The sequence below is a fragment of the Benincasa hispida genome, chromosome 3 (assembly GCF_027475165.1).
Source record: "Benincasa hispida cultivar pf3 chromosome 3, pf3_genome.v1.1, whole genome shotgun sequence".
NCBI classification, from domain to species: Eukaryota; Viridiplantae; Streptophyta; class Magnoliopsida; order Cucurbitales; family Cucurbitaceae; genus Benincasa; species Benincasa hispida.
The window spans coordinates 77,196,549-77,224,381 of NC_143480.1; the positions used below are offsets into that span (position 1 = coordinate 77,196,549).

At 32.9% G+C, this 27,833-nt stretch overlaps 1 protein-coding gene across 4 annotated transcripts; it reads left to right on the forward strand.

Moving 5' to 3' along the window:
• The first annotated feature begins 17,940 nt into the window (after positions 1–17,940).
• Positions 17,941–27,600, forward strand: LOC120073807 (uncharacterized). 4 transcript variants are annotated; one of them, XM_090311468.1, is made up of 5 exons: positions 17,980–18,367; positions 21,180–21,251; positions 22,646–22,717; positions 25,196–25,234; positions 25,321–27,600. In XM_090311468.1, the coding sequence occupies exons 4-5, from the start codon at positions 25,217–25,219 to the stop codon at positions 27,346–27,348; spliced, it is 2,046 nt and encodes a 681-aa protein (XP_090167594.1). In that variant the 5' UTR covers positions 17,980–18,367; positions 21,180–21,251; positions 22,646–22,717; positions 25,196–25,216; the 3' UTR covers positions 27,349–27,600. The 4 variants fall into 4 exon arrangements, with proteins under 4 accessions (XP_038882588.1, XP_090167594.1, XP_038882591.1 ...); XM_039026660.2 differs by having other exon boundaries at positions 17,941–18,367; positions 25,196–27,600; XM_039026663.2 differs by lacking the exons at positions 17,980–18,367; positions 21,180–21,251; positions 22,646–22,717 and adding an exon at positions 22,724–24,409.
• The last annotated feature ends 233 nt before the right edge of the window (positions 27,601–27,833 follow it).

The window sequence follows — 27,833 nt, forward strand, 5'->3', positions numbered from 1 at the left end:
TCGAAAGCTCGGAAATAATGGAAATGGTCAAAGATGTAAAAAGTCAAAGAGTTGACTTTTGACCTTGAAAAGTCAAACTTTGACTGACCTTATATTCAAATGTGATTTGAATTTCGAGAAAATGAATGCGGATTCATGCTCGGGAGGTCAAAATCAGTCAACATGAAAAAATCATAAAAAGTCAAAATGTTGATTTTTCGGTCAAAGTTTGACTTTGACAAAATGACTATTTTGCCCTTTGACTAAAGTTAGTGGGAAAATCCAAACTTTTGTTAGATAATTTCACTAACAAAATAGTGGGCTAGGTGTTGGCTTATAGTGGAGACATCAAAGCCACTTAGATAGTGGATTTTGAAGTATTGAGTTTTTATGAATTTGTTTCATGCAAATGTTACATGACTTTTTTCTATAAATTTGGGCTTTCAAATTGGATGAAAAAAACTTTTGACATTTTGCCAAATTTAGTTTTCAAAATAGGGCTAAAAAAAACCCAAACCCAAACCCAAATCCTTCTTCTATTTTCATCTCTTTCTCTCTCTCAGGTTCTTCATCCATCGGGTCCCACAACCCAATTCTGAGTCTAGAGGATAGTAGGTCAGCTCTAGTGGTGGTCCGGAAGAGTTCGGATCGAGATTTAGCGAGGAAAAGCATTTTTCAGGAGCTACAAAGATTGTATTCTATCCCTATTAATTTACTGTTTTTCCTTCATTTGCATGCTAATTTCCTTTTAATTAAAAGCAATTAGAGTGTAATTAGATCCTTATTCCGCTGCGTATGTCTCGCGTTCCATCAATATATAATATTTAAATTTTATTTAAATATTTTCCAAAACTCCAATTTCGTTTAATTTGATAAGTAAACGTTTAATTATATCGTACATAATTATTAATTCTCTTAAATCGAAATTGAACGTTTCAAATTCTCTCATCACACTATTCTAAGGTTTAGTCCATTTATGAGCTAGTAGGGGGACCTAATGAACCTACAGATCATGAGTTTCAATGATTCGAGATAAATCGGCTAAACTCTTTTAACCAAATTAACCAACATTCATTAACTACTGGGACACTCCACTAATGCCTAGTAGCAGCAGTCTCCTCACTGTAGATATATTTCTATCCACTTGATTTAACCATGATCAACACTTTAATCTTTCACAAGTTCTTCGTATTTACAGTTGGGTTAAAATTACCGTTTTATCCTTGTAATACATCTTGCTCCTTAAATCTCCACAGATCCACTAATGAACAATTGGTTTATGGTCCTACCACTATACCAAGTGCCTCTTAGTCATGGAGAGGGTGAGGCCCCTTGCTCAAGATTAAGAGTCAGTACTTAAGAGAGCAACCTATCTACTAAACCTGAAATCGGGTAGGAGTGAATTTCATCTTGCATGACTATGTCCCTAACTATCTACCCCTTGCTTAAGACTAGAAGTCAGTACTTAAGGAAACAACCCTATCTTTACTTATAAACCTTTTGGCTATATACTCAAGCTTGATCCTCTTTTATGTCTCCATATAAAGTTCAAGTATTTATGTTATAGCTAGAGGTTCGTTAGTTTATTGGATTTAGGCTTTTACAAGTGCGATTTACATACATATTCAATAACAACTTTACTGAATAAACCTCAATAATATTTTTATTGAAAATAGAATAAGTTTAATGTTCACAAACTGCGAGTTTTTGGACATACAACCCAACAGTAAGGACACGATGTAGCTGGCATGACTGGACGTCGCTCAAGGGGCCAAGCATCAAACTCAATGTTTTGGTCATATAGGCATTTTGTTCCACTACACTAATATTTTATGGATCCTAGTGTTTTGTAGAAGGAACCTTTTGTAAAGTTTTTACAACTTAATAAAAGTTTTAATGTGTTCCTTTAAGTTTTTTTTTTTTTTTACCAAAACTCATCTCATGATAGAAAAGTTTAGTTATGCATGTCGTAGTGGTCGGACCTTGTTATGTAAAGGTCAAGGCATTACAAGATAAACAAAGAAGAAAAGAACATCTAAGTTAAATGGTTCGACCAAAACCAGGTCTATGCCTACTTTAATCATTATTATTCACATGTCATCAACTAAAATGGTGCATTCATCAAGTTGTGCATATAACATAATCGGTTAAAAGATCATAGATTCTCACATGATTAAATATCAGCAACATCTAACTCAACAAGACTAAAACACTTAGGGAAAAAAAATAGTAATAACTAAGCAAAGAATGATTGAACCACAAAAAATAACCCAAAGTTCGGTTTATCTCAACATAATCAAGTAGCAACACTCAAGGTAAATTACATTGAGTTATTTTTATGCATATATAGCCTATCTCTGATAAATATATTAATTATATCGACTCCTTTTACTATTTCATATTTAGGAAATAAAAATAGAACTTGTCAATTGGTGGAATGTAAATGTTGGCAAAGTTTTAACCATTCAATTTGAACCTATGTTTTATGGTTTTGATTCTAAATGGATAAATATAAACCTAAAAAAGAAAAAAACTCTAAATTTAAGAAATTAACACATATAAATATTCATAAAGCTTGAAGTCTTTTCTATCAAATCATTCTAAGTTTTATGTTTTAACCTAAATTTTGTATATTCTTTAACTAACTATGATGGCCATCTCCAAAGGAAGTATGATCATTTTTATTGTCATTCTCTTGGTTTGTACTGAACTGATTGAGACTACAAATGCAACATTTATCGACTATCGAGCATTAGATGAAGATAATATTCGTCGAGGAGGACGTAAACTATTACAACTTGAAATGTATGAAGGACATGATGCCAACAATATGAAAGAGGCTCTGGTTGAATCAATTGCTGCAGGAGATGATCTGATATCATTAGCAAAGGAAGATTTGAGGACAAGGAAAATGTTGTAATGGATATTTAAAAATGAAATATTCTAAAATATAGTGGGAAAAAAATGTTGTTATTATAAATATTATGATAATAGATGCATGTTCATACTTAGTGTCCATTGACCACGTGTCATGCCCTCATTTCTATAACTGTTGTTCATGTGTCTCAACATTACACATTATTAGTGTCCATGTAATATACCTCTTACTTATCAAATTGCATTTGGTGAGTTTTGGAATCACACATTGGGCAAAATCTAAAAAGATCGAAAAAAGTGAAGAAATTCATCCTTTTTATTTTATTTACTTTTTATTATTTATTTATTTTGTTATGTTTAATTTATTTTAATATTTATTTATTTTATTATTATATTATATTATATTTATTTTAATATTATATTTTATTGGTATTTGTGTTCCCATTGTATTTCTTAAGTTCACAACACTTGTTAAGGATAATGATTAATAAATCAAATGTTGCAAAAGGTACTTTTCATAAAACTGTGATTGAAAGGAATTATTTATTGATATAATATGCACATTTTCATAAAACTCTGTGTGTATGGGGTTAATTCTAGCTAATTAGAATCTTTAATGATTAGGTAATACTTTTCTTTGTTGTTGATTATTTTGTGCATACCTATCTGATGTATTACCCCTGTAAAATAAACTTGTTTATGATATTAGAGTCGGAAAATTGCTATTTTTAACGTTAAAAAATTTTCATCTTACAAAACTTTTCACCTTACAAAACTAACCTATTTTTTAATACTTTTTCTAACCTCTTACTTACTTTTTGATATTTTAACGGGAGGGTCTCACGTAGTGAAAATACCATTTTGTCTCACATTCAAGTGTCTTTAATTTTATTTGTTTCTAATACAACTTTTCAAATCCAATTTCAATTTTAAACCTTAAACTTCATTTTTCCATTTTGTTTTTTCACCATATTTTTGGCAAGTTTCAACCAATATTTGTGATAGACTTATTGCTATTTAAAAAAAATAATAATTGAAAACAAAATTTTATTTGAATTTCTGGTAAGGATTGAAAAATTTCTGGTAAATAAAAAGTTCTTAAAATTGAAAATTGGGGGAAATCAATAGATTCCAATTCTTATGAAAAATTAATTTAAACTTACCTGAAAAATATTGGAGTTGGAATTGGGTAAAAAAATTAAATTAACTCACGTTTAAGGATGAAAAATAGAATTGGTAAAAAGGAAAAAAGAAGGAAAAATAAAAGCTAAGCTACTCAAAAATTTCCAATAAACTAATTTCCTGGTAATTAAGAAGCTTATTAGAAATTTTGCCAGTAAGCTTGGAAGGGAAATTTTTTTAATTTTTTTTTTTTTTGTTATATATCAATGATGATAGGCATGTAAGTTAATTATGTATAATAGTTGAAAATGTATTATTAAGGGTGTTCAGTAATTCAAAATGCAATTTTAAATATAACATTGATATCGATATTTTCATTGTGTAGGTTGATCTTCTTCTTTTTTTCTTGTATTCCTTCATGTATTTCTTAAAATTATTAACAATGGAAAGTGTATCAATATTTTAATTTTTAAAATAAAGTATAACCTTAAACTAAATAAGTAGTATATCAATGATGTTATTGATATATCAAAAATTGAGTATATTAGACCGTATGGTATACTTGCTACTTAATATATCAATAATATCTATTGATATACTAATTCTGCACACATTTATTTAAGGACAATTTGGACTTTTCCCAAATTTTATTTGGGCTGTGCCAACGTTTTTTGCTAAAACTGCAAAAGAGAAAACATGGAAGACATGCATGCAATTTCCTATTTTCTTTTGGTCAAACCTGCAAGTACCCCTTAAGTTAACCAATTTCAATTACCTAAGCTTCCAACCAATCTCGATTCCAATTTAATTTATGGGAATTCCCGTAAGGAATAGTTTTAAGTTTTTTTCTAATTGTTTTATTCACCAATTTTAGTCTTAACGTGGAGAAAAAAAAATCCCACGAATTTTCCGTAACAATTGAAATTTTACGAAAATTTCTACATTTTTCAATTCTTATGAGAAATTTCAATTCCAATTTTTCTCATAAGTTTAATTTAATTTTTTAATCTTAAATTTACAGGAATTCTTGTAAGGAGATAATATTTTTTAGATTTTAATTTTTTTTATTTATCATTATTAGTTTTGAGTTGAAAAAAAAAAAACTCCCACAAAATTCTGGTAAAAATTGGATTTATTGAATTTTCTTTAATTTTTAAATTTCTCGTAATAAATGTTTTTTACCAGAAATTTCTCAATGCTTGCAAGAAATCTAAATGAATTTTTTTTTTTTAATTTTAAAAATAACAACAAATCTACTACAAACATCTATTGAAGCTTGCCATGGTGAAAAATAAAATAAAAAGATGAAGGTTAAAGTTTAAAATTAAAACTGGATTTGAAAAGTTGTATTAGAAAAATGTAAAACTGAAAACATTGAATGAGGGACAAAATGGTATTTTCACCATGTGGGACGCCCCTCAAAAAATAAGAAAGATATTAGAAAAAGTAGTTTTTGAAAAAGATGTTAGTTTTTTTAACGACTCAACTCTTCAACATTTATTGACAGGACGCTACTACATGCATGCATAGACCTCAAACAAAAATTTAATTCTTTGCTTAAATAAAAATAAAATGACTTCATATGTCAAATAAAATTAATAAATTTTTCACTAAAACAACTTAAAACATTTGTTCGGTGTCCCCCTAAAAACATAAGTTTAAAATTAGAAACATTTAAGAACTTGATAGTTTAACACAAAAAGTTATAGAATTTCAAATACCAAGACTTGTATGAAACATGAAAACATAAAAATATGAGCAGAAGCTTCTGTCTAATCCCAATGGCACGGTTACAGATTTTTCTTGTCATTCATCGGTCTGTCCTTGCTCTTACCTAAAAAACATGTCATAAGAAATGGTGAATATAAAAATACTTAGTAAGTGACCTACTACTGGGTCCACTAGGTGAATTTGTTAGCCTTCCTATCTGAGCACGGGCATACAAACATAACATAGGCATAGACATAAGTAGTGTACTCAAAGGTCCATAAGTCATGGCAGTCATGGTGATCCTAAAGAAACAAAAATCATAGCAGTCATGGTGATCTTGAAGGAGCATAAATCATAGCAATTGTGGTGATCACTATAAGAAATTATGCTTTTGTTGACGGAAAAAAAGCGTCGGAAAAGACCATCGGCAAGGTCGTCGGGAAAGCCTCATGAAGAAAACCTTATCCTAATGCAAAAAAGTTCCTTCATCGAAAAAAATTGATCTCGAAACACTTAAGTTGGAAGAAGATATGTTGACGCCAAAATGGTAGTGTCAGCAAAAGTCATCTTTCCTAACACCAACAATTGGTTTATTGGTGTCGGGATAAATACCCTATGCCAACACCACTTCTTTGGCGTCGGCAAAGGGTCGAATATGTGGGAAAAAAGCCTTTCCCAACATCAGGAGAGGGGTACCCTTCCCGACGCCAATCTAATTTAGCGTGGGGATAGGTTACCTTTTCAAACGCTAATCTAGTTTGACAGTGGGAAAGGTTTCAAAATTTTACATATTTCTGTTGTTTTTCTCGACAACTTAAATTTTACGTTGAGAATTGTCTTCTTCTTCTTCTTCTTCTTCTTCTTTTTTTTTTACTAAGAGTAAACAACATGCAAACGGAAACAATTAGGATCTAAAGCACTCTAATTACTTTAATTTAATGATTAAGCATGCTTGTTCAAACTGTAAAACAAAGTTTTTAAGACCAAACCTTGATGTAGCTCAAAATTGAAGTTATCCACTGGTTGTATTTGATCACGGACACTTCGTCGACCACCACTAGAGTTTTTCCTGCTATTTTTCAATCTTAGAATGGATTGTAGGATCCAAAATAGTGATGAATTTCAAGGGAAAAAGAGTTTGAGAGAGTTTTGGAGCTTTGATGTTTTAGAAAAAAAATGCAACTTCAAAAGCCAGCACTTCTAACCCAATTTCTAGCAATTTTTTTTCTATTTAAAGAAGAAATCATGCAACGTAAAATGACCTTAAAGTGACAACAAATTGAGGCTTAATTATAGTGGGATTTGAAGTGTTTAAGAGTGGTTTAATTATACTTAGGTCATATTCAGGAAAGCTTGTACACATTATATAAGTGTGTCACATCCACTTCGATGCATCACCTACTCTTCTCACATGGAGAAACAATTCGTCTTTCATCTCTATTCATTTAGTTATCATCTTTTACCCTAATTCATAAACACTTTTTAGATACAAATCATGAGGCGAACAATATTCATTTTTTTTTAATTCAATTGGATATGCAAATGCATGTAGCTTAATGCCAGGCCATGACAAGATAAAAAAAATACACACTTGGTCGAAGGTTGAAGATGCAAAGTTGGTTAAATCGTCAATGCGTTTGGTTGAGAGTGGGTGGCAAGCTGATAATAGAACTTTCAAGTTTGTTTTTTACAACAACTTGAACATACGCTGCATAAGAAAGTTACTAACTATGGCATCGAAGATCAATTATATAGTGAAAGGTTGCCTTCTTAAAAGCATCAGTATACATCAATTAATGAGATGTTGGACAACGCATGTAGCAGCTTCAGTTGGAATGAGGAGTTCAAGTATGTGGACGCAGAGAATGATGTGTTTAATTTATGAGCTCAGGTAAGCTAATACATTATAGTATATTATCACAATTGATATACTTTTTCTAACGTATTATATATCCATTTATAGTCATATCCCAACACGAAAGATATGAGGTACAAACTATTCCCTCACTTTGATGAACTTTCCCTTACTTTTAGGAAGAATAAAGCTACAAGTGAGATGTTAGACTTTTATTGATTAGGCATCTAAATTAGTGGAAAATATGGATGATTCTATGTTGGGATCACCAGATAATGAGCAAGCAGAAGATCAACCGTTTAACATACCGACTATTGACGACATTGATGAGGTTTTCCTTAGACCCAACATACCGACTATTGACGACATTGATGAGGTTTTCCTTAGACCCAACAACGTTTCAAGAGAAAGCAAGCAAAAGAGGAATACATTCCAATCTCAATTTCTCAACATGGTCCGAACTGATGGAATACACAAGCATGCAATGGAAGCAAACAAAATCAATAAGCACTCTAGTTATATTTAATTTGAGTTCTAAAGCATGCATATTTAGGTGGGTTTCAAGTTAAATACCTTTTGTGATGAAATCTTCCAATCCAAGCTGCTCTTCACTCCAATTCAGCTCCAAATCAGTCTGTGAACCACCAAGAGGTCTTCTCCACTATTCTCAGCCTTGAATTTGAGTGATGGAACTCAAATTTGAGTGAATTTGATAAGTAAATTTGTGGGTTTGAAGAGAAAGCGGAAGATGAAGCAGAAACCAACTTTTCAGCTTCAAATCTCCGTCCATTCATCACCAATTCAGCAAATTGGTAGTGTTTTATTACTCAGCTACATGCAAGCAACCTCAATAATGGAATTAACCAGCAGGTCAAATTGGAAAATGAATTTGTGTGTTAAATAATGACGTACATTTCTGCCCGTCATCAAGACTCTATATATGCAATTAATAGATTCAATATCTTTATTGAAGATGTTTTAAATAACATCTTTTATTGATAATAGAATATCTTTAACTTCTACAAACTGCGAGTTTTAGGACATAAAACCCAACAATACTCCTACTTGGACTAAAACTCCAGTGGATCAATATATACAAATATATACAATGTTGAGTTACACCAAGAGAACAAAAAGTATAAATACAATAAACTAGGGCATTAAATACCCATATATTCTTCCACTTGTCCTAATGATAAATATCTCGTAAACCTAGTCCTACTAGGTGATCCTCGAACACTTTAGCTGAGAGGGCCTTCGTAAATGGATCAGCTAAGTTGTCTTGTGAATCTGCATGACGATCACGTCTCCTCTGTGTACAATCTCTCTGATAAGATGGTTCTTCCGCTCGATGTGTTTTTCTCATTTATGGCTTTGAGGTTTCTTTGAATTTGCAACTACTCCATTGTTGTCACAATAGAGGGTGACAGACAGGTGTGCATATTAGGAACTACTTTCAGGTTAGTCAGGAACTTTCTGAGCCATACTGCTTCTTTTGCTGCTTCACTTGCAACTACATACTTAGCTTCCATTGTGGAGTCAGCAACACAAGTTTGTTTAATGCTTCTCCACATAACTTATCCTTCATTCAGAGTGAATACTGACCCCAAAGTTCATTTCCTTTAATCTATATTGGTTTGGAAGTCAAAATCAGTATATCAAGTAAGGATTAGATCTTTAGCACCATACACGAGCATATAATTTCTCGTTCTCCAAGATACTTGAGAATATTCTTAACGATAGTCCAATGATCATATCTAGGATTAGACTGAAATCTACTGGCTATTCCAATTGCATAGCATATATCAGGACGTGTACACAACATGGCATACATCAAGCTCCCTACCGCTGATGCATATAGAATTCGTTTCATATCCCCAACTTCTTAAGGTGTCTTAGGACTTTGTTCCTTAGACAGGTGAACTTCATGTCTGAAAGGCAATGTTCCTTTCTTAGAATTTTGCATTTTATATCTAGACAACATCTTGTCTATATAAGATGCTTGAGATAGTGCTAATGTTCTGTTCTTGCAATTCGGAACTATTTGGATCCCAAGAACATACTGTGCTTCTCCTAAATCTTTCATTTGGAATGATGTAGTCAGCCATCTCTTAATGTCAACTAGAAATTCTACATCATTTCCAAGGAGTATAATATCATCAACATACAACACCAGAAAAGCGACCATTTCGTTAACAATTTTTTTGTAAACACAAGGTTCGTCAACATTTTGTTCAAAGCCATAAGATTTGATTGCAGTGTCACATCACATATTCCAGGATCTAGATGTTTGTTTCAACCCATAAATGGATTGATTAAGCTTGCAAACCTTTTGCTCTTGACTCTGTTCAATAAACTCTTCTGGTTGATACATATAGGCACTCTCTTCAAGATAGCCATTCAGAAAGGCTGTCTTGACATCCATTTTCCATATTTTATAATTATAAAATGTAGTTATGGACAAGAGTATTCTAATTGACCTTATCATGGCAACCGAACAGAAGGTTTCTTCATAATCTACCCTCTCTCTTTGGGTAAACCCTTTTGCCACAAGTCTTGTTTTATAGGTATGTACCTTACTTGCTTGGTCTCATTTTCTCTTGTAGATCCATTTGCAATCGATGGGTTTTACCCCTTCAGGTTGATCTACAAGATCCAGACATAATTGAAATACATAGATTCCATTTCAAGATCCATGGCTTTAATCCATTGATTTTCATCCACATCATTTATTGCTTGTTTTAAAGTCAATGGATCCTCTAAGCCATCATCTGGTATGATGACTTAAGTTTCAGTTAAACCCATGTACCGATTAGGCTGTTGCACAACTCTTCCACTACGACGAGGCATTCTCAACTCTTGAGAATGATGTGAAATACCAGTTTCATCAATAACTCTTGTTGATGAACCTGCTCTATCAACAACTCTTGTTGATGTATTTGTCGTTTCTCTAGACATTTTATCTATTACTAGCTTACTGCAAAGTTGATGATTCTTTATGTGGTTTTCCTCCAAGAAGGTTGCATTTGTCGATATAAATACCTTGTCTTCCTAAGGATCATAAAAGAAACCACCTTTCGTTTCTTTTGGGTAGCCTACAAATAGGCATACTTTTGAATGATGTTACAACTTTTTAGGATTTTGCACCAACACATGTGCCGAGCAACCCTAAATTCTAAAGTGACATAAATTTCCTTTACGTCCTCTCTAGAGCTCGTAAGGTGTTTCAGAAATATTTTTCGAGGGAACCATGTTCAATATATACTGTAGTCTGAACTGCATAACCCCAAAAAGAACTTGGTAACTGAGCATAACTCATCATGGAACGAACCATGTCCAACAAGGTTCTATTTTTTTTTCCTGCCACACCGTTTTGCTGAGGTGTGTCAGGGGCTGTGAGTTGAGATTGGATTCCATGTTCTATTAAATAGTTTTGGAATTCCAATTCCACATACTCACCACCTCGATCTGATCGAAGTGTTTTAAGTTTTTTACCTAATTGGTTCTCAACATCAGCCTTATACTCTTTGAACTTTTCAAATGTTTTGGACTTTTGATGTATCAGGTAAATATGCCCATACCTAGAATAGTCATCAACGAAGCTGATGAAATATTCATACCCTCCTCTAGCTCTAATATTCATAAGACCACAAAGTTCTGAATGTACCAGCTCTAAGGGTTCTTTGGCTCTAAGACCTTTTCTAGAAAAAGATCTTTTAGTCATTTTACCCTCAAGATAGGATTCACAAGGCGGTAATGAATTGTCTTCTAACTTATTTAGATGACCATTCTTAACCATTCTCTCAATCCTGTTGAGATTTATGTGATCCAATCTCAGGTGCCAAAGATAGGTATTTGGAGAAACTTTATTTTTCTTATTATGAGTTTCAGCTATTTTAAACATTTCTATATTTAAAATGGCCTTTACCTCAGTCGGTCATAATAAGTACAAATTATTTTCTAATTTTGCAGAATAAATTTTAATATTCTTCGAAGTAATAAACACTTCATCATTTTCGAAAGAAACCTTATAATTTTGTTCCAGCAAACAAGAGACAGATATTAGATTCCTTTTCATAGAAGGAATGTAATAAACATTTTTAAGCAAAATGTATCTATCTCTTATAAATAACTTCATATCTCCCACTGCTTTGGCTGAAACAACCTCCCCGGTCCCTACTTTAAAGATTGTTTCACCTTCTATCAACTATCTCCAGGAACTTGTTTTTCGTGAGAAAGTACAGACATAATTAGCGACACTTGAATCAATTGTCCAGGTTTTATCGTTTTCCACTAAACATGCTTTGATAACAAGTAAATCATATTCATCTTGTTTTTTGAATTTTGCATTCTCATTTATATAGTTCAAAACTTTAGATGAATTGGGAGATCGAGGACAATCCTCTGTTAAAACCCTTTTAGAACCATTAACCGCTAGTAATTTGTATGTCGATTCGATTTTACCGTTAACTAATTCGCAAGTGAGTACTCTAGAAGATTTCGACATGCTGAAAATTTTAAACAAATTCTAATTAGCAAATTGCAACTAAATCCAAAATCAAGTTTTAGCAAAACAAGTAATAATGTACCCATAACCATTATTTATTTGTAACGATACTATAGTGAGTCAGAATACGTGCTATTGAGGGGCAGCCAGATACTCCTTCACTAAAGCAAACAATTTTGACCAAATACTATCTCCAGAATAACTCTTATTCTTATAGTCGTTTAGTTACCATTTTCGGTCTGAAATTATTAACACTTTAGTAATTCTATAAGTGTAACCCTCTATTTTTAGACGTCAGAGGTCGACCCCAACTATGCTACCGAAATGAAGAGTCAAGGTTGGGTATGGACCTAAGAAATTCTATCCATTTCTGGAGTTTGAGTTGTTCCGAATCTTATGTTACAATCATCCGAGTGGATAACCATCGTTAAACAACTAGCAAGGGCCGCTTAAAGCAAACCAATAGGCACAACATAGGAATCTCATGGTCCAAACTAACGAAAGAGACCGCAGGATATGTTGACACATATCCTTTACCCACTTACTACGAACTACTTTCCTCATTTACCTTGCTCTTGACTCATACAAACACTTTCCGAATGGAGCAATCGAGGTATAATCGACACGAAGTGTTATATGGATCTCACAGTGTGAATTTTGTGGGGACATGAAAGTTGAAACCAAATGTATCATATACTTGATTTTTATATTTGACCGACTTCCCCTTATTTACCGAAATCCAGATTTATGCAAATACTTTCTGAATGAAGTAGTTGAGGTATAATCGACACAAAGTACCGCTTAAATCTTGATTGTAAACTTTTAGGGACGTGAGAGCTAAAAATAACGTATCGTATATGTTATTAATCTCCTACTAAAGTGTTCTAATAACTTTATCATATAAGTTATTAAACTCTCACTGAAGTTTTCTATTAATTTGGGTAAATTTATACTTAGGTTCATTTCGGCTAAATAAACTACCCTAAGTCTATGTAGTTTATCCAAGTATAACACTTATAAATGGATTTTAACCTACAATGTCTAGGTGATAAACCATTTTATTACCTCATATCGCTCACATACGCTTATAAAACCGGTTAACAACATTCAATTATTCGGCCATAATCCCCAAGTAGAAAGTGTTCCATAGATCGTCAACTTAAGTACCCTCAGCCTCAAACAGGATTTTATACCGGTTAAGTTTGTAACCGTGATTTATAAGATAGTGACATATTTTAACTATTAAAAGAAGTGTTTAACCTACACGAGCATGCAACTTATCTTCGTTATGGATTTTAATGCCTATTTCAATTTTATAACAACTTATAAAACTTAGACATGCTTATACATCCACAACATGCATCGAAGGCATTCAAATTTAATATAATAATTATATTAAAAACAGAAACCCTAAACAAGCATTCTATACATTATAACAATTTATAACATATACTTAATGCATGTAACATGCTTCCTATGGTGGGTTTTTAAATCTAAATGGCATACTATATGCCCAAACATGTTTGAATTTAAATACAACATACATCACATGCATAATTATTTAAATAAACACTGATATGGTTCAACTTTGACATCCTAAGCAAGCATAATAACTAGATTATTACAAAAACAAGTCCAAAACAGCTTCAATTTGGTGTAGAACCACCCAAATCGACCCGAACCACTTGAACCGAACATCCAGAGCATCAAAATGTGTTGAACCAGTCTAAATATGATTGAACCAGACTGAAACCGAGTTGAACCGGTTGAACCATGAGTCTGTCGTGCGAACTGACTTGAACTGCGCATTGCACAGTTGGGATGAATAGCGTTGCAACGCTTCAATCTTCCTCAAGAACAGCGTTGCAATGCTTGGACGTAGTGTTGCAACGCTGCCTGGGTATTGGAAAATTTTGCAGTATCTTTCTCACGACCTTGCTTGCTTCAATCTCCAAATTACAGCTTAAAACGGACTCTAACGACTCCAAATAAATTATAGACTCTAGAGCTCACATCAAAGCTCATCAATCAAGAGCCGATTACAAATTTAACTTGGAAATCAAAGAGGAATCTAAGCCTAAGTTGATAAAACCAGCCATATTAGTCCAAACATACAGTTTTCAGAAATTCACCCATCAAAACTCAAATTAACGTTAATTGAGTGCTTAAATCACGCTCTGATACCAATTGATGGAATACATAAGCATGCAACGAAAACAAACAGAATCAATAAGCACTCTAATTATATTTAATTTGAGTTCTAAAGTATGATATTCAGGTGGGTTTCACGTTACATACCTTTTGTGATGAAATCTTCAAATCCAAGTTGCTCTTCACTCCAATTCAGCTCTAAATCAATCCGTGAACCATCAAGAGGTCTTCTCTACTATTCTCAGCCTTGAATTTGAGTGGTGGAACTCAGATTTGAGTGAATTTGGTAAGTAAATTTGTGGGTTTAAAGAGAAAGCAGAAGATGAAGCAGAAACCAACTTTTCAGCTTCAAATCTTCGTCCATCCATCACCAATTTAGCAAATTGGTAATGTTTTATTACTTAGCTGCATGCAAGCAACCTCAATAATGGAATTAGCCAGCAGCTACTTCAAATTGGAAGATGAATTTGTATGTGTACTAGGACACCTCCTACTAGCTTCAAAGATGGGATAAACCCACTTTGAATTTTAATTTTCAAATTTCTCTTTTATTTCAAAATTTCAGTTTATTTTAATTAATTTTAAATTAAAACCTGATTTAATCGATTCATAATTTGATTAAATAAAAATCCAATTTCTCAAATTGAATTAAAATTGGAATTATTTTGAATTTATAGTTAATTAAACATATTTAATTAATTAATTAATTTAATATCAAATATTAAATTAATCACACACTAAATTTTAAACATGAATCCTATTCATGTAATTGATATCTACATCAATATTTAAACATTATAAACTCTTCAATTTCCTTTAATTTCAATAAATTAAACCTTAATTATACTGAATATAATTATGCAAACCCTAATTTGAATTTCAACTAATTCGAACTCAAAAACCCTAATTTCAATTTGAACATTTTCAAATTGAAATTCAATTTGAACGATTCAAATTGATGTCATTCTAAATTCACTCAATTTAATAAGGTGTTCATGTTTTACGAGCTAGTAGAGGGACCCTGTAGACCTACAGATCATGAGCTCCAACGATTAAGATTAATTGGCTAAACTCTTTAGACCAAATTAATTAGTATTCGTTAACTATCGAGTCACACCAATATAGCTTGATAGTTGCACTCTCTTCACTGTAGATATATTTGTGTCCACATGATTTAATCATAACTAGTAAGTCAACCCTTCAAAGGTTGTTCGTAATACCGACTGGGTCAATGTACTATTTTACCCTCGATATTATGTTTTGTTTCTTAAGTTCCAACTGATCCTCTAATGAACAATTGGTTTATGATCCCATCACTAAATCGGATCCCTCTGGGGCCAGTGAGAGGGTGGTGCCCCTTGTTCAAGACCTGTATACAGTACTTAAGAGAACAACCTTTCTCCTATCCTTAAATTGGGTAGGCATGAATTTCGTCTTGTACCCTATGTCCCCAACTATCTACCCGGTCTTACCCCTGAATTGGGAGGCTTATTAAGCCAGTGCTGTTGAGCCAACTCTCACCTATGAAAATCTAAGGATAATCCTGAATAAACAGGAGTTCATAGTTAGCTCAAGATTAAGATCGAGTTACCTACGTCATCTAAGCGAAATAGTTAGTCTTAAACAGTAAACAATGTTAAAAGGTAAGAGTGACTTATTTCTTGGTCCGATCTTATGCAAACTCATTGCATAGGACTCCCCCACTCCTCATGTCATTACATGAACGAATCTGGATCACTTGGTTTGTAGTATCTTTACAACAACTTGTAACAGCTACAGAGTAGACCGCATCCAATAGTGTTACCAGAATAAAGTACCCAATCTTAATCATGTACTATGGACCGTTTTGGCTATTTACTCGAACTTGATCCATCTTTATATTTCTACATAAAGTTCATGTATTCATATACTATCCATGGATCTTAGTTTATTGGATTTAGACTATATAAATGCAATTAATAAATTCAATAGCTTTATTGAAGATGTGTTAAATAACATCTTTTATTGATAATAGAATATGTTTAACTTTTACAAACTGTGAGTTTTAGGATATAAAACCCAACACAAACATCATTGGACGTCTATCAAACTCAAATGAAAAGGCTTGTATGATGGCAAAGAGAGAAATATGAGCTGGAGTTTGAGAGGCGAAAGGAATTCGTCGAGCAAATCTACCAGGTTGAGGGTTTAGAGGAAGATGATTGGTGGCCCTTATAGATCTTGTGGTGACTGATATTCATAAAACATATTAGTTTTTAGCCATTTCCCACAGTCGAGAAGAAGATATTGCATGTGTTTGTTGGGCAAGACTGACTGACTTGGAGCTATGTTATAGATGTCTATGAATTATTTTTTTTATAAGTAACTTGGCAAAATGTTGGTCCACATTATATATATTTTTTCTATGCATCTTGTAAACGGATCATAGAATGTGATCCCTATATAAACTAGTACTTACTTTTTAATCAACATGTATAATGGCCATCAGTAGGAGCATCCTATTATATATATATATATATATATATATATATTCCACGTAATATATATTGTATGGATTTTTCTTTATTAAATGAATCCAAATAATTTTGTCTAACTTCACAAATCAACTAATAAAAATCAAATTTATAAAATAATTGCTTTTGTTTAAAAAGACTTTTGGAATGAAAGATCCAAAATTAAACCTTAGATCATATTTTAGGATTATAAGAAATATTTCTATACTTAAAAAAAAAAAAATCAATTCACATTTTATTAAAAAATCATGGGTAAGATTATTTCAGAGTTAAAAAAATGTACAAGATATCTTTAACATATAAACTTAACTCTGCACTCCAAACACAAATATGTGAACTTAGACAAAACAACCCTGTTGAAGAGATCAAATCTCGTAGTGGGAAATGAGTGATCACTTTGCTTTAAGATTAAGTACAAGAAAGAAGAAAAACAATAACATATATATGTGTAAGTTCATAGGTTAAGCATGCAAAATTTATAGGGAAAGAAGAAATTTACCTCTGAAGAACCTTTTTTCAACTTCCACAGCAATTCTCTGTCCTTTGCAATCGATCTCCCATGTACAATACCATGACATCTCCATAGAGTCTTCCATACTATTCTTTGGTAAGGAGTCAATTTGTGGGAACCTCCTTTTGAAATAGAGAGAGAATTATTTTGTTGTAGGAGAGTTTTACAAAGAATTTTTCTCTGTCGAAACTTAAGAGAGATGAGAGGGGAAGAATGAGTTTAATTTTGGAAACACTGATCACTCAAAGGAAAAATTTCTCCATGTTTTAACGTGAAGTGAGATTGATTTAAAAAAAAAACCACCCACTTTATCTATTAATTAAATTAATTACTAATTATAATAATTAATAACTAACATAAATTAATTAATTAATTTACAAAATTAAATATAAAAAGTTGGACAAAATCCAACCGTGCATGCCCTCATCACAATAATCTATCATGAATAAATTTAAGTTGTGAATTTAAAGTATGTTAGTAATATATTTTGATTACTGATGATAGACTTCAAACTATGAAAACAATCTATAGTGATAGAAGCCAAAATAAACATAATTCAACTGACATAAGACATACATTTTTTATTAAAAAAATTCATACGTTTTAAGAAAATAATGATAAACACTAACAAAATAATAAATAAAAGAAAGCGCGTGTAAAGGACTCGCGGAATTGGGACAAATGGCAATAGGTGGGAATGGAAGTAAGAAGGAAAAGAAAAGAAAAGATGATGGTGAATGATAATGAAGCAGAAGCCTGAGGAAGTGGGGACTCTTTCTTTTTTCTTTTTCTTTTTCTTTTCTTATTTGATGAACACTCACCAATGAGCACTTTTCACCTTTGGGAGCTGTGTTTCCTTTCAATTCTCTCTCCTTTCTCTTCTTCTTCTTATTCTTTTTCTTCCTTATCTCACTCCTTCCTCGCGTGCTTCCCATCACAAGAAGAGAACTCTAAAGAAAACAACCACCACAATGTGCAAAACCCTCTTCTTCTTCTTGTCATTTTCTTCCACCATTGTTGTTTAAACCTCTTTTCCTCTTCTGGGTCTTCAAGAAATGCCATTTTCACACTCCATTTTCCTCTCTCTTTCAACATTTTCATGTAATTTTCCCATTCTTCTTCTTCCTATACCATGAAGCAAGGTCAGTTTTCTTTTCCTTTCCTTCTACTCTTATTGTTGATTCCATAGTTTTGCTTCCAAGAGAAACAGGGAGGAAAAAGACAAGAGAAATGGAATCTCTCTACATTTGGGAATTATTTATTTGCTTGTTTTTTTTGTCGTCTTTTTAATTAATGTATGTTTGTTTATCTTCTTCTGAGTTTTATTTTCAAAAGGAGTTTGTATGTATCCATTTTTATACTCTAGAGAAAAGAAAATGGGAAAAATAGGATGTAGGATTTCAAGGGCATGGGATTTTGTTCATTTCTGTTTTCGGGTGCTTCAATTTTTTCATATGAAGGATCCACACTTTTAGATAGATGTCTATTGATCTTCAAAAATGTATTTTATTTTCTCAGTGAGGTTAATTGTATCGGTAACCAAGAATGCTGACAATTAGTGTTTCATCTGGTTATAAAGATTTTGATTTTATCTGTTCCTTCATTTCCACATTTTAGTTCAATGATCAATTTTCATTTCTTTCCATGGATTGGTTGCCCATTAATGAGCAAGGAAAAGAGATGCAAAGAAAACAGGAACATTAAGAAAATACTCAAAGAGTAGAGACCTAAAACAATTGATTCCAATGTGTTATTCCCCCCAAACCTAACCTCATTCCTTCACAAATGGCCGAATCCTCTGGTTTTTCTATTAGATCTGAATGCTCCAAAGAGTAGCTAATCTGTAATGGTACGAGAACTCTTGTTTAACCAACAAATGGAAAGTTAAAAGAAGCTACTCAAATGAGTCTCAGCAGCTTGATTTAGGATAAAGGCTCATGACAACATCAGCTAAGGGAATAACGGAGCAATTAAAATTCAATAATCTTCACAACGTGAAATATGATTTCCATTCGAATGGAAGAAACAAAGAGGAAAACCAATGTAGCCTTGTAAAGTGCATTTACAAGGCTATGATCACAGCCAATGGAAACAGGTTGAAGCTATATTGTAATGTATGTCGCCCATATTTGCTACTTATTATCTTGAAGGTTGGTTTGCCTCTTTCCAGCAACCATAAGTCCTAGAAATTTTGGACCTTTTGGTTCCTATTTTGGAGGAACCCAAGTTGGCTGACTCTGTTTTTAATGCTTTCTTATCTCCATTGTTATTTATTGATATTGGAAGTGCCTGGCACTTTGGCTTGAGATTTAGAAAGTATAGAAAATTTCAGAAAGGTCCAAGCTTAAAAGGAGGTTCTCATCTTGAAAATTGGAAAAGTGCTTCCATCCTAATTGAGTTTGATGGTTTTGGATCTGGAAATTAGGTAAAGGAACATTTCTTCATTTTCCAAGTCTTTGGAAGTTTTCTTGGAGTGAATGTTGTTAAGTTATGATTAACCTAGAGGGGTCAAGTACGTGCTCATGACGGGTTATCTTAATTTTTTCTTGACCCAAATTCTTTGCAAACCCTTCAATTCATAAATTTTGGGTGGACCACAAAGACACTGGATTAATGTCCTTGATAAGACTCTAAAGTGGGGGATGAGGATTTGAAATTCTTCTAGAAATTTTCTAATGGAGGAAGGAAAAAAGAAAAAGAGCTCTGATGACCAAATTGTTGAATCAGGAAGGGGGGGACTATCATTCGTTCATTCATATGGAGAAAACTATTTTAGCAGACATAAATTGAGATTATAAACTGAGATGGTAATGAAAAAAACAGTCCCCCTCATCTCCAATTGATGTTCATACATTTGTTTCTTATGGCTAGTTTTTTAAGAAGTCTACTGAGGCATGTGCCTAGGGGTGCTTAAGCCCAAGGTGCAGCCTTTGCGCCTCATTTCAAATAAGCGAGGATCCTTGAAGCCTGCTCAAGGCACACGCCTTGATGTTTATGATGTGTACCTGCACCTCAAACTTGATTTCCTACTTTAAGGGAAAAAAGAAATCTTTCTAATTTTTAATAAAGAAATGCACGAATGTTCTAACAATCTTGAATAAGAACTCACTTTTCTTAAACTTTTCATCATCTTATTATTCATTGTACTACTTTTCTTCTATATTAAAAAATATATTTACACTTTTCTATCATGCGGCTCATAAAAAAGTATGTGCTTAAGCCCTGGAGCACTATGGCGCTCTAGTGGCACCTCGAGCTTTAAAAAAACACTACCTATGACGAAAAGGTTAATCGGGATTCTAAGGATCTTTGAGGTTGCGGCTGGTTTGAAGATTAATACTCAAAGACTAAGTATAGTTGTTAACATTGAGAGGGAGAAACTAGAAAGTGATTTACCAAGCAGGATGAATGAAAAGGTATTTTATCTGAACTGTGGCAATGGAGAGGATGAATACTACAAGTATGATCCAAAGGAGGAAATCCATTCTCATTGGTGATTTTGACCTAACTGATGTATTTTGCAAAAGAAAGTCATAATGTTAAATCATTCCTTCTTTTTGTTGCCCCTTAACTCGGAAGCTTTGATCTTTGTGTTTCTAAGAGTTTAATTTGGAGTGGGTGTTTCATCGATCTAAACGAAAACCTTCATCAACATCCCTTGGGTCATCCTTGTAAGTCAAAAGAAGCGTGAGTGGAAGGGAACAATTCAGTATTCCAAAACTACTTCAGAAAGAGACAGGAATCTTATTCAGTATAAGGCTTCTTTTTTATGGTCATTTTCAATTTTCTTTTGTCCAGTTTAAAGTACTTATTAAAAATTTTGAACTTTTGACAATATCCATCTGAAGTTTGCCACTTTTTCCTTTGCTTATTTTGATATCATATTTCTTCTCATGTAGCTGATTTTTTCTCTTGATTTAATTGGAAGCAATTCTCTCTCTATCTCTTTTTCAGGTGTAGAGCGAGGTGATTTGGACACATCTCCTGTGCAAAGTTTGGATGGAAGTTTTAGAAAGTTCATTTCTGGTAACCATTGCTTTTTTTTTTTTTTTTTTGACCCTCTTGATATGTCTACATGAAATTCCCCACTCCCAAGGTTTCTTTCACAGAGTCTTTCATAAAAAGATCATATTCCTAATAGATCATTGTCATAAGTACAATAAACATAGTCTCTAAATTATGTCGAGATCCTTGATTCTGGATTGTTTTGTAATTGAACCTTTAATTCTATATTAGAATCAAATTCAGTATATGAAGCAATTTGATTTCTGGGTCAGGAAATAAGCTTTTCAAATTCGATGGTGCTTAGGTATGTTGATTGTGGACTCAGATAATGGAAAAGACTAAAATTTCTTTTACATTTTTTAACTAAGCTAAATGGACAAAAGAATACAGATTCTGTTAGTTCAGAAATGCTTTTCTCCTCTTGTTGATATTTCATTCTTACTTGAACAGTAAATTTAGTTCCTCATTGTTTGTGAATATTAAAATTGGTTGATGATAAACTTACATGGCATAATGCTTAGTGAATAGGTGGAAATTCATCGAAGTGAAGAAAACTTGAAATATCTACCAATTCCTTAGAAAATTAATCCACTTAGTCTCTTCTAGATGGCTTCTTCCTTCAATAACATTTTGCCAATTCACTAAATATTGTGTCATGCAAGTGTATGATTCATTAGTTTTAACATTCACTAATGGTGATAGACTAAGTTGAAAATTGATAATGCATAATGGACTGAATTGAATTTTTTTAAACAATAGGACTGAAAAAAAAAAAAACTCAAAATAGGGACTAAAGCATACATCTTTTGAGAAATTTGACTGGGTAACTTTTTTTTCTAGAATATTTGTTAATATGTATTTTTTTTTTTAAAAAAATAAAAATAAGTTATTATTTGAAAATAATTGCAAGTATAACATTTTTTTATTTAAATTCTACAAATCATTGAATAATTTTTTTTAGTACAATAGGAATGGAGGAATTCGAACCCACCTCTTGGTTGCTAACACATTCATATCCATATGCCAGTTGAGCTATCATTTTGGCAAAAAATTTCTTATTTTATATTATAGTCACTAACTAACATAAATTGATGACTAACTTATCAATTGATTAACTACAATCATTCATTCTCTTTCGTCTTTTAATTTTTCCTACATTTGAGACTATTTTGAACATTGGATGAGTTTGTAAGACGGCAATAGTTTCTATCCCTTTCCTTTTGAATCATGCTTCTCTATGTTGTCTCTTTAAAATTCCAGTTCATTAAAAATTTCCTTTTACTCTTTTAAATCATTAATGTTAAACCTTTCATTTATCCATGAATTTGAGTCAGTGTTGGGAGAATAGGATATGCTACTAAATGATACTTCAATTATATTCTTATGGTCACAAATCTTATATCAATATGCTACAGGTTTTCTTCAAAATGGTATAGACTTGTCTCCAGCTCAAAGTTTGGATGGAAGTTTTCGAAAACCACACTCGGGTTTGTACTCGATTTAATTTAATATATTTGGTTAAAATACTATTTTGGTCTCGTACTTTTGGACTTTTTCTATTTTATTTCTACATTTTCATGTCCAAATTTAGTTTGCATACTCTTGATTGTTAAATTTAAGTAAGGGAAATGAAAGAGAGAAAATTGAGTTGCATAAATGAATACAAATCTAACGACTATTTACAGGGAAAGTAAATCCAATAACCAAACTCAAATACTAACAAATCTAAGCCTAATAAACTTAATTAGAAACAGAGCTAATTGAAAGCATAATCAAATATACTGTCTGTAAAATCTAATATTATGTAACATTTTTTTTTCATAACAATCACATCAACCTCAACATTCAAACATTTGAAAATGAACATTTATGGCAGTCTCAAACATATCCCCTGGTTCAGCAACGTAGCCGCTCGTTTTGGCTCCGAATCACTTCAGTTTCAAGAGCCATATTCCAACCGGCCTCAAATTGGAATACCCATAACTTTTAGATTTCAAATCAGTGAAATAGAATTCTTTTGAACATGAACCAATAATATGCAAAGCCTTTTTGGTAAGAATTAGGCAGTAAGGATTAATTCGGACTATTCGATTTCGATTAAAATGTTTTAGAGTTTCTTCTAACCTTTGGGATCCTTCTTCCATTTACAGTTTTTTGGCTAGCTAGTTTCAGATTGATCGTAGATCTAAAAACAACGTTGGGCGAGGTCTAGTTTTGGGTTGACTTATACCCATATTAGACAAAGACCCATATTAGACAAAGATAGGGTTCCATCTCAGAGTCATAACCAATTCATGTATCTTCTAAAAATTGTGAGGTTTCTCTATCAAAATATGGAATCCTCAACATGCTTCCTCAAGATCTTTGGGTTCACCATTGTTTTTGGATCCCAATATAATGTTGGACCATATTTTCATTTGAGTCTTATGAGCTTTAATACTAGCTTAAATGAACAGAAGACTTAATCTCAAAGCCAATTGGTAGTTGAAGGAATAAGTATCTTTTAAAGATTGTGAGTTCTCTCCATCTTTCCAATGTGGGATCGTCAACATCGATAAATAATTAAATTAGTTCCCACTATTAGTTTATCGTTAACTTTTCCAAAATAAATTTAGTCTTTATTAACCTTCTCTCAGTAAATTTTGGAACATATTCATATTATGACTTTTCCTGAATGGAAATTATGTTTATTATTTTATTTCTACCTAGTGCGATAAGAATTAACTTTAAGCCATCAATACAAATTAAATTGAAGATTTATTGAAAGAGGACTAAAATGAGATTTTAACCTTGTATATATATTACACATATACTTTTATCTTTCATTGGTTACAAAAACTCTGTAGAATCAGTATTTCACATCCAAATATAATCTTCAAGAGATCAAAATCTTATTATATCAATCTCTTCATCTAAGCGCTTAGAATAAATCTGAAAGTTCAAGGACTAATATAGGATTTTAATCATCATTTGTATGGATAAGATCATGTATAATTTCCCATTGTAGCTTATCCCTTGCAGAAGTGATTTAAACTGATTCACAATAATGCTAAGGTGTGATCCACAGTGTCTTCTTCTGAAGTTTTTTGTTTTTCCCACATAGAAATTAGAATAGCCATTAGGATGTGAATGATCAACAGGTGACAGACTTGTGAATAATGGAAAAGACAAAAAATCAGGTTAGTATAGATACTATGCTAATTTCTTTTCATTTTTCATATACTATTGGCTCAATATTTTCTTGGTTAAATACGTGGTTTAAAATGTCGATGCTGGCAGAAATATTGAGGTCTTAATTTTACAAAAATCTCGATGGAAATATCGATAAAATGTTGATGTTGATGGATATTTTTGAAAAAAATAATAAAAACAAAAGATTCAAAAGATAAATTTAAAGTAGTAAATAAACCTTTTATGATTTTTTTTTGACAAAAAACATTTTATGATTTTAAAACTAGTTAACAAGTCTATTATTTATATTATATTTACATTAGTGACTCTTTGTTTATCATTATTATTATTATTTTGGATTTTCTTACAATATATCGATTCACCATTCATGTCGATGTCGAACTCATGAAAACGTGGAAATATCAATATGTTGATGGAAATTCAATATTATGGTTAAATATATGTATTAGTTACTTACGTTTGGGCATGTTTTCAGTATAGTCCCTCACTTCTTTACTTTACTTCTCCAAATTTCTAAGTAATTGGCAAGAAATATCAGGTTAATTTTTATTCTAATTTGCTTTATCATGTCATGTAAACTTTTCATCAACTGAGTTTATTATTCACGAATGGAGAGGGTGTAACTCAAATTTTGATGAGGGACTAAAATGAAAGGGAAAAAGTCCAAAAATTGGGGACTAAAACCTATATTTTAGCCTTTTATCTTATTTTTAATGTATTTCATGCACCAATATTCATAGATCATTAACATAAAGGTCATCTTATGATTGCAGCTCAATTAGGATATAGTCCATATGGCACTGCCTCGTCAGGCAAGTTTGTTCCTGTTTCAAGAAGAGTATATAAAGTGATGAAGGACTATAAAAGAAAACTTATTGATTTTGAAATCTTTAATCAGAGTCTTGAGAATTGGGTTGTGGAGAATACTTCATCCCATTCAGCAGATGAGGAACCAAATTTTCCATCACCATTTCCAATCGATGAAATTCACGAGCTCGACTTGGCACTTGAAGGAGTTTTGTTTCAGCAACTGTTCCGCATGCCATGTTCACCTTTCTCCGATGATGTAATTGAAGATGAGTTCCTTGCACTTGAAGACTTCTTTCATGCTATCATCAACGGTTTATGGCGCACATTTTGGCATAAGAGCAGACCATTGCCTTTCTTTGTATCCTGCCCCCGTCACTTGGGATCGAAATTCTGTACTGTGGAAAAGGCGATATCAAGGGGAAAGGTGGGAGAACTACAAGGCTTGGGCTTGATTTCTAGAGCTGGAGGTGAGCTGCAAGCACGATGGGATCAAGTGGTGCAGTTTGCTTTATTCAAGCCTAGTGTACTATCAGAAGACGGATTAAAGTTATCGGCTCGTGTTGTTTGTGAAGCTCTCTTTTATGGTTTACATTTACTTATTTCAAGGAGTTTAAGCAAAATCAGTACTATAAAAAACTACGATTCTGTTTTTGTTTTGATATTGGATTCAAAATATGGTGGTGTAGTAAAACTCGGTGGAGATCTTAGCAGACTTGATATTAACTCAGCTGACCCCTACCAATCTGCAGTTGAATGGATGAGAAATTATGCTGAAGTATGTGTTTCACCAGTCGACCGTATATGGAACAAGCTTGGAAATGCAAACTGGGGAGATTTGGGAACTTTACAAATCCTATTGGCAACTTTCTACTCGATAATCCAGTGGCATGGTCTGCCAAGACATTCAATTACATCTTTGGCTTCAGACCATGGTTTGCGTTTACAGAAGCGTTGGATGGAGTGTCGAGTTTTGGAAAATGAAAATACAGTAGTTCCTTTTGAACAGTTTAATGATCATCCTGGAGAGATTGTTGAACTCGAGAATATGGATAACCATTTATACAAGAACCAAACATCACGCTTGAAGCTTCGTCCTGGGAAAATACTCGTAGTTGATGATCAAAGACAAGGACAAAAAAGCTTTCAGGTGCAGGGATCCTTGGTGGGTGTTAATAACCGTTCTCTATACACTGCTGTTTCGGTAGATTATCCTGCAGAGTTGTTGACACTTTATGTTGGTGCTCACGTGTCAAATCTCGAGCCGTCTTGGGAGGATATGAGTCTTTGGTATGAAGTACAGAGACAAACAAAAGTACTGAACATCTTAAAGTCACAAGGCATATCAAGCAGATACTTACCTGAAATAATTGCCTCTGGCCGAATCCTACATAATGGTCTCTGTAAGAAGGAGACCCCGGGGGGACGATGTGATCATCCCTGGTGTGGGACGCCAGTGCTTTTGACATCACCAGTTGGAGAGCAGCTTTCATGGATAGTTGCTCGGGATGGCCCATTCTCTTCTGAAGAGGCGATCCGTTGTTGCAGGGACTGTCTAGCTGCTCTAAGAAGTGCATCTCTAGCTAGTGTCCAACATGGTGATATCTGCCCTGAGAATATAATACGCGTTGTAGATGTGCAAGAATCAAGAAATAGTTACTCATACATTCCAATATCTTGGGGACGTGCTGTTTTGGAAGACCGGGATAGCCCGGCTGTGAATTTACAATTTTCATCCTCTCATGCTCTCCAGCATGGGAAACTTTGTCCATCTTCAGATGCTGAGAGCCTCATTTATCTCCTCTATTTTATTTGCGGCGGATCAATGGAGCAGCAAGACTCCATTGAATCTGCATTGCAATGGAGGGAAACCAGTTGGGCAAAGCGGATAATTCAGCAGGAGCTGGGCGAAGTTTCGGCCCTGTTGAAGGCATTTGCTGATTATGTGGATAGCCTTTGTGGAACACCATACACGGTTAACTACGATATATGGTTGAAGAGATTGAGCAGGGCGGTTGATGGCTCGTCGGATAGAGGCAAGACAGTTGAGGAAGTTGCCATAACATTGAAGTCGGAAGATGTGGCTGAGTCTTCAGGAACATCAGGAGTTGGTGCTTAAGTTGCATTCTTTTGGATGAGGCTGATGAATTCAGGTTAACTATTACATTCCATTGCTAAGGTTTGAGTGGGGATTCATTTTTTTTTTTTTTTTTTTCAAAAAATGAGAGTTGAATTGTATGAATTTTACCATTTTTCTCCTCCTGAGGAATATGATTTTGTGAAGTAGGCTGCCATTGCAATGTTTGTTACCACTGTAAATGTATAATGTATGCTCAAAATTTATGAAATCATGTTTATGCTTTTTTCATTATTGCGTGTGTATTTGATTTAATGTTTTCATGCTTTGAATAAGGTGTTTTAGAAAACCTACTATACAAATTAGGTTAAGCATATTTTACCTTTTAGAATGAAAAAAAGTCACTTTCGTTGACGACTTAAATGAAAATGCCAATTCTTCTTGGGATGAAATTCAAGAACACCACCACTTGGAAATTTTCCTATCCTCTGAAAAATTGAGGTTAATGGTTTGTGAAACCAATCTCA

What these genes read in the sequence shown, in the direction of transcription:
- LOC120073807 (XM_039026660.2), top strand. An exon ending in TTTTAGAAAGTTCATTTCTG is followed by an intron (nt 21,252 to 22,645) that starts GTAACCATTGCT and finishes AATATGCTACAG; the next exon opens with GTTTTCTTCAAAATGGTATA. An exon ending in TTTTCGAAAACCACACTCGG is followed by an intron (nt 22,718 to 25,195) that starts GTTTGTACTCGA and finishes TTATGATTGCAG; the next exon opens with CTCAATTAGGATATAGTCCA.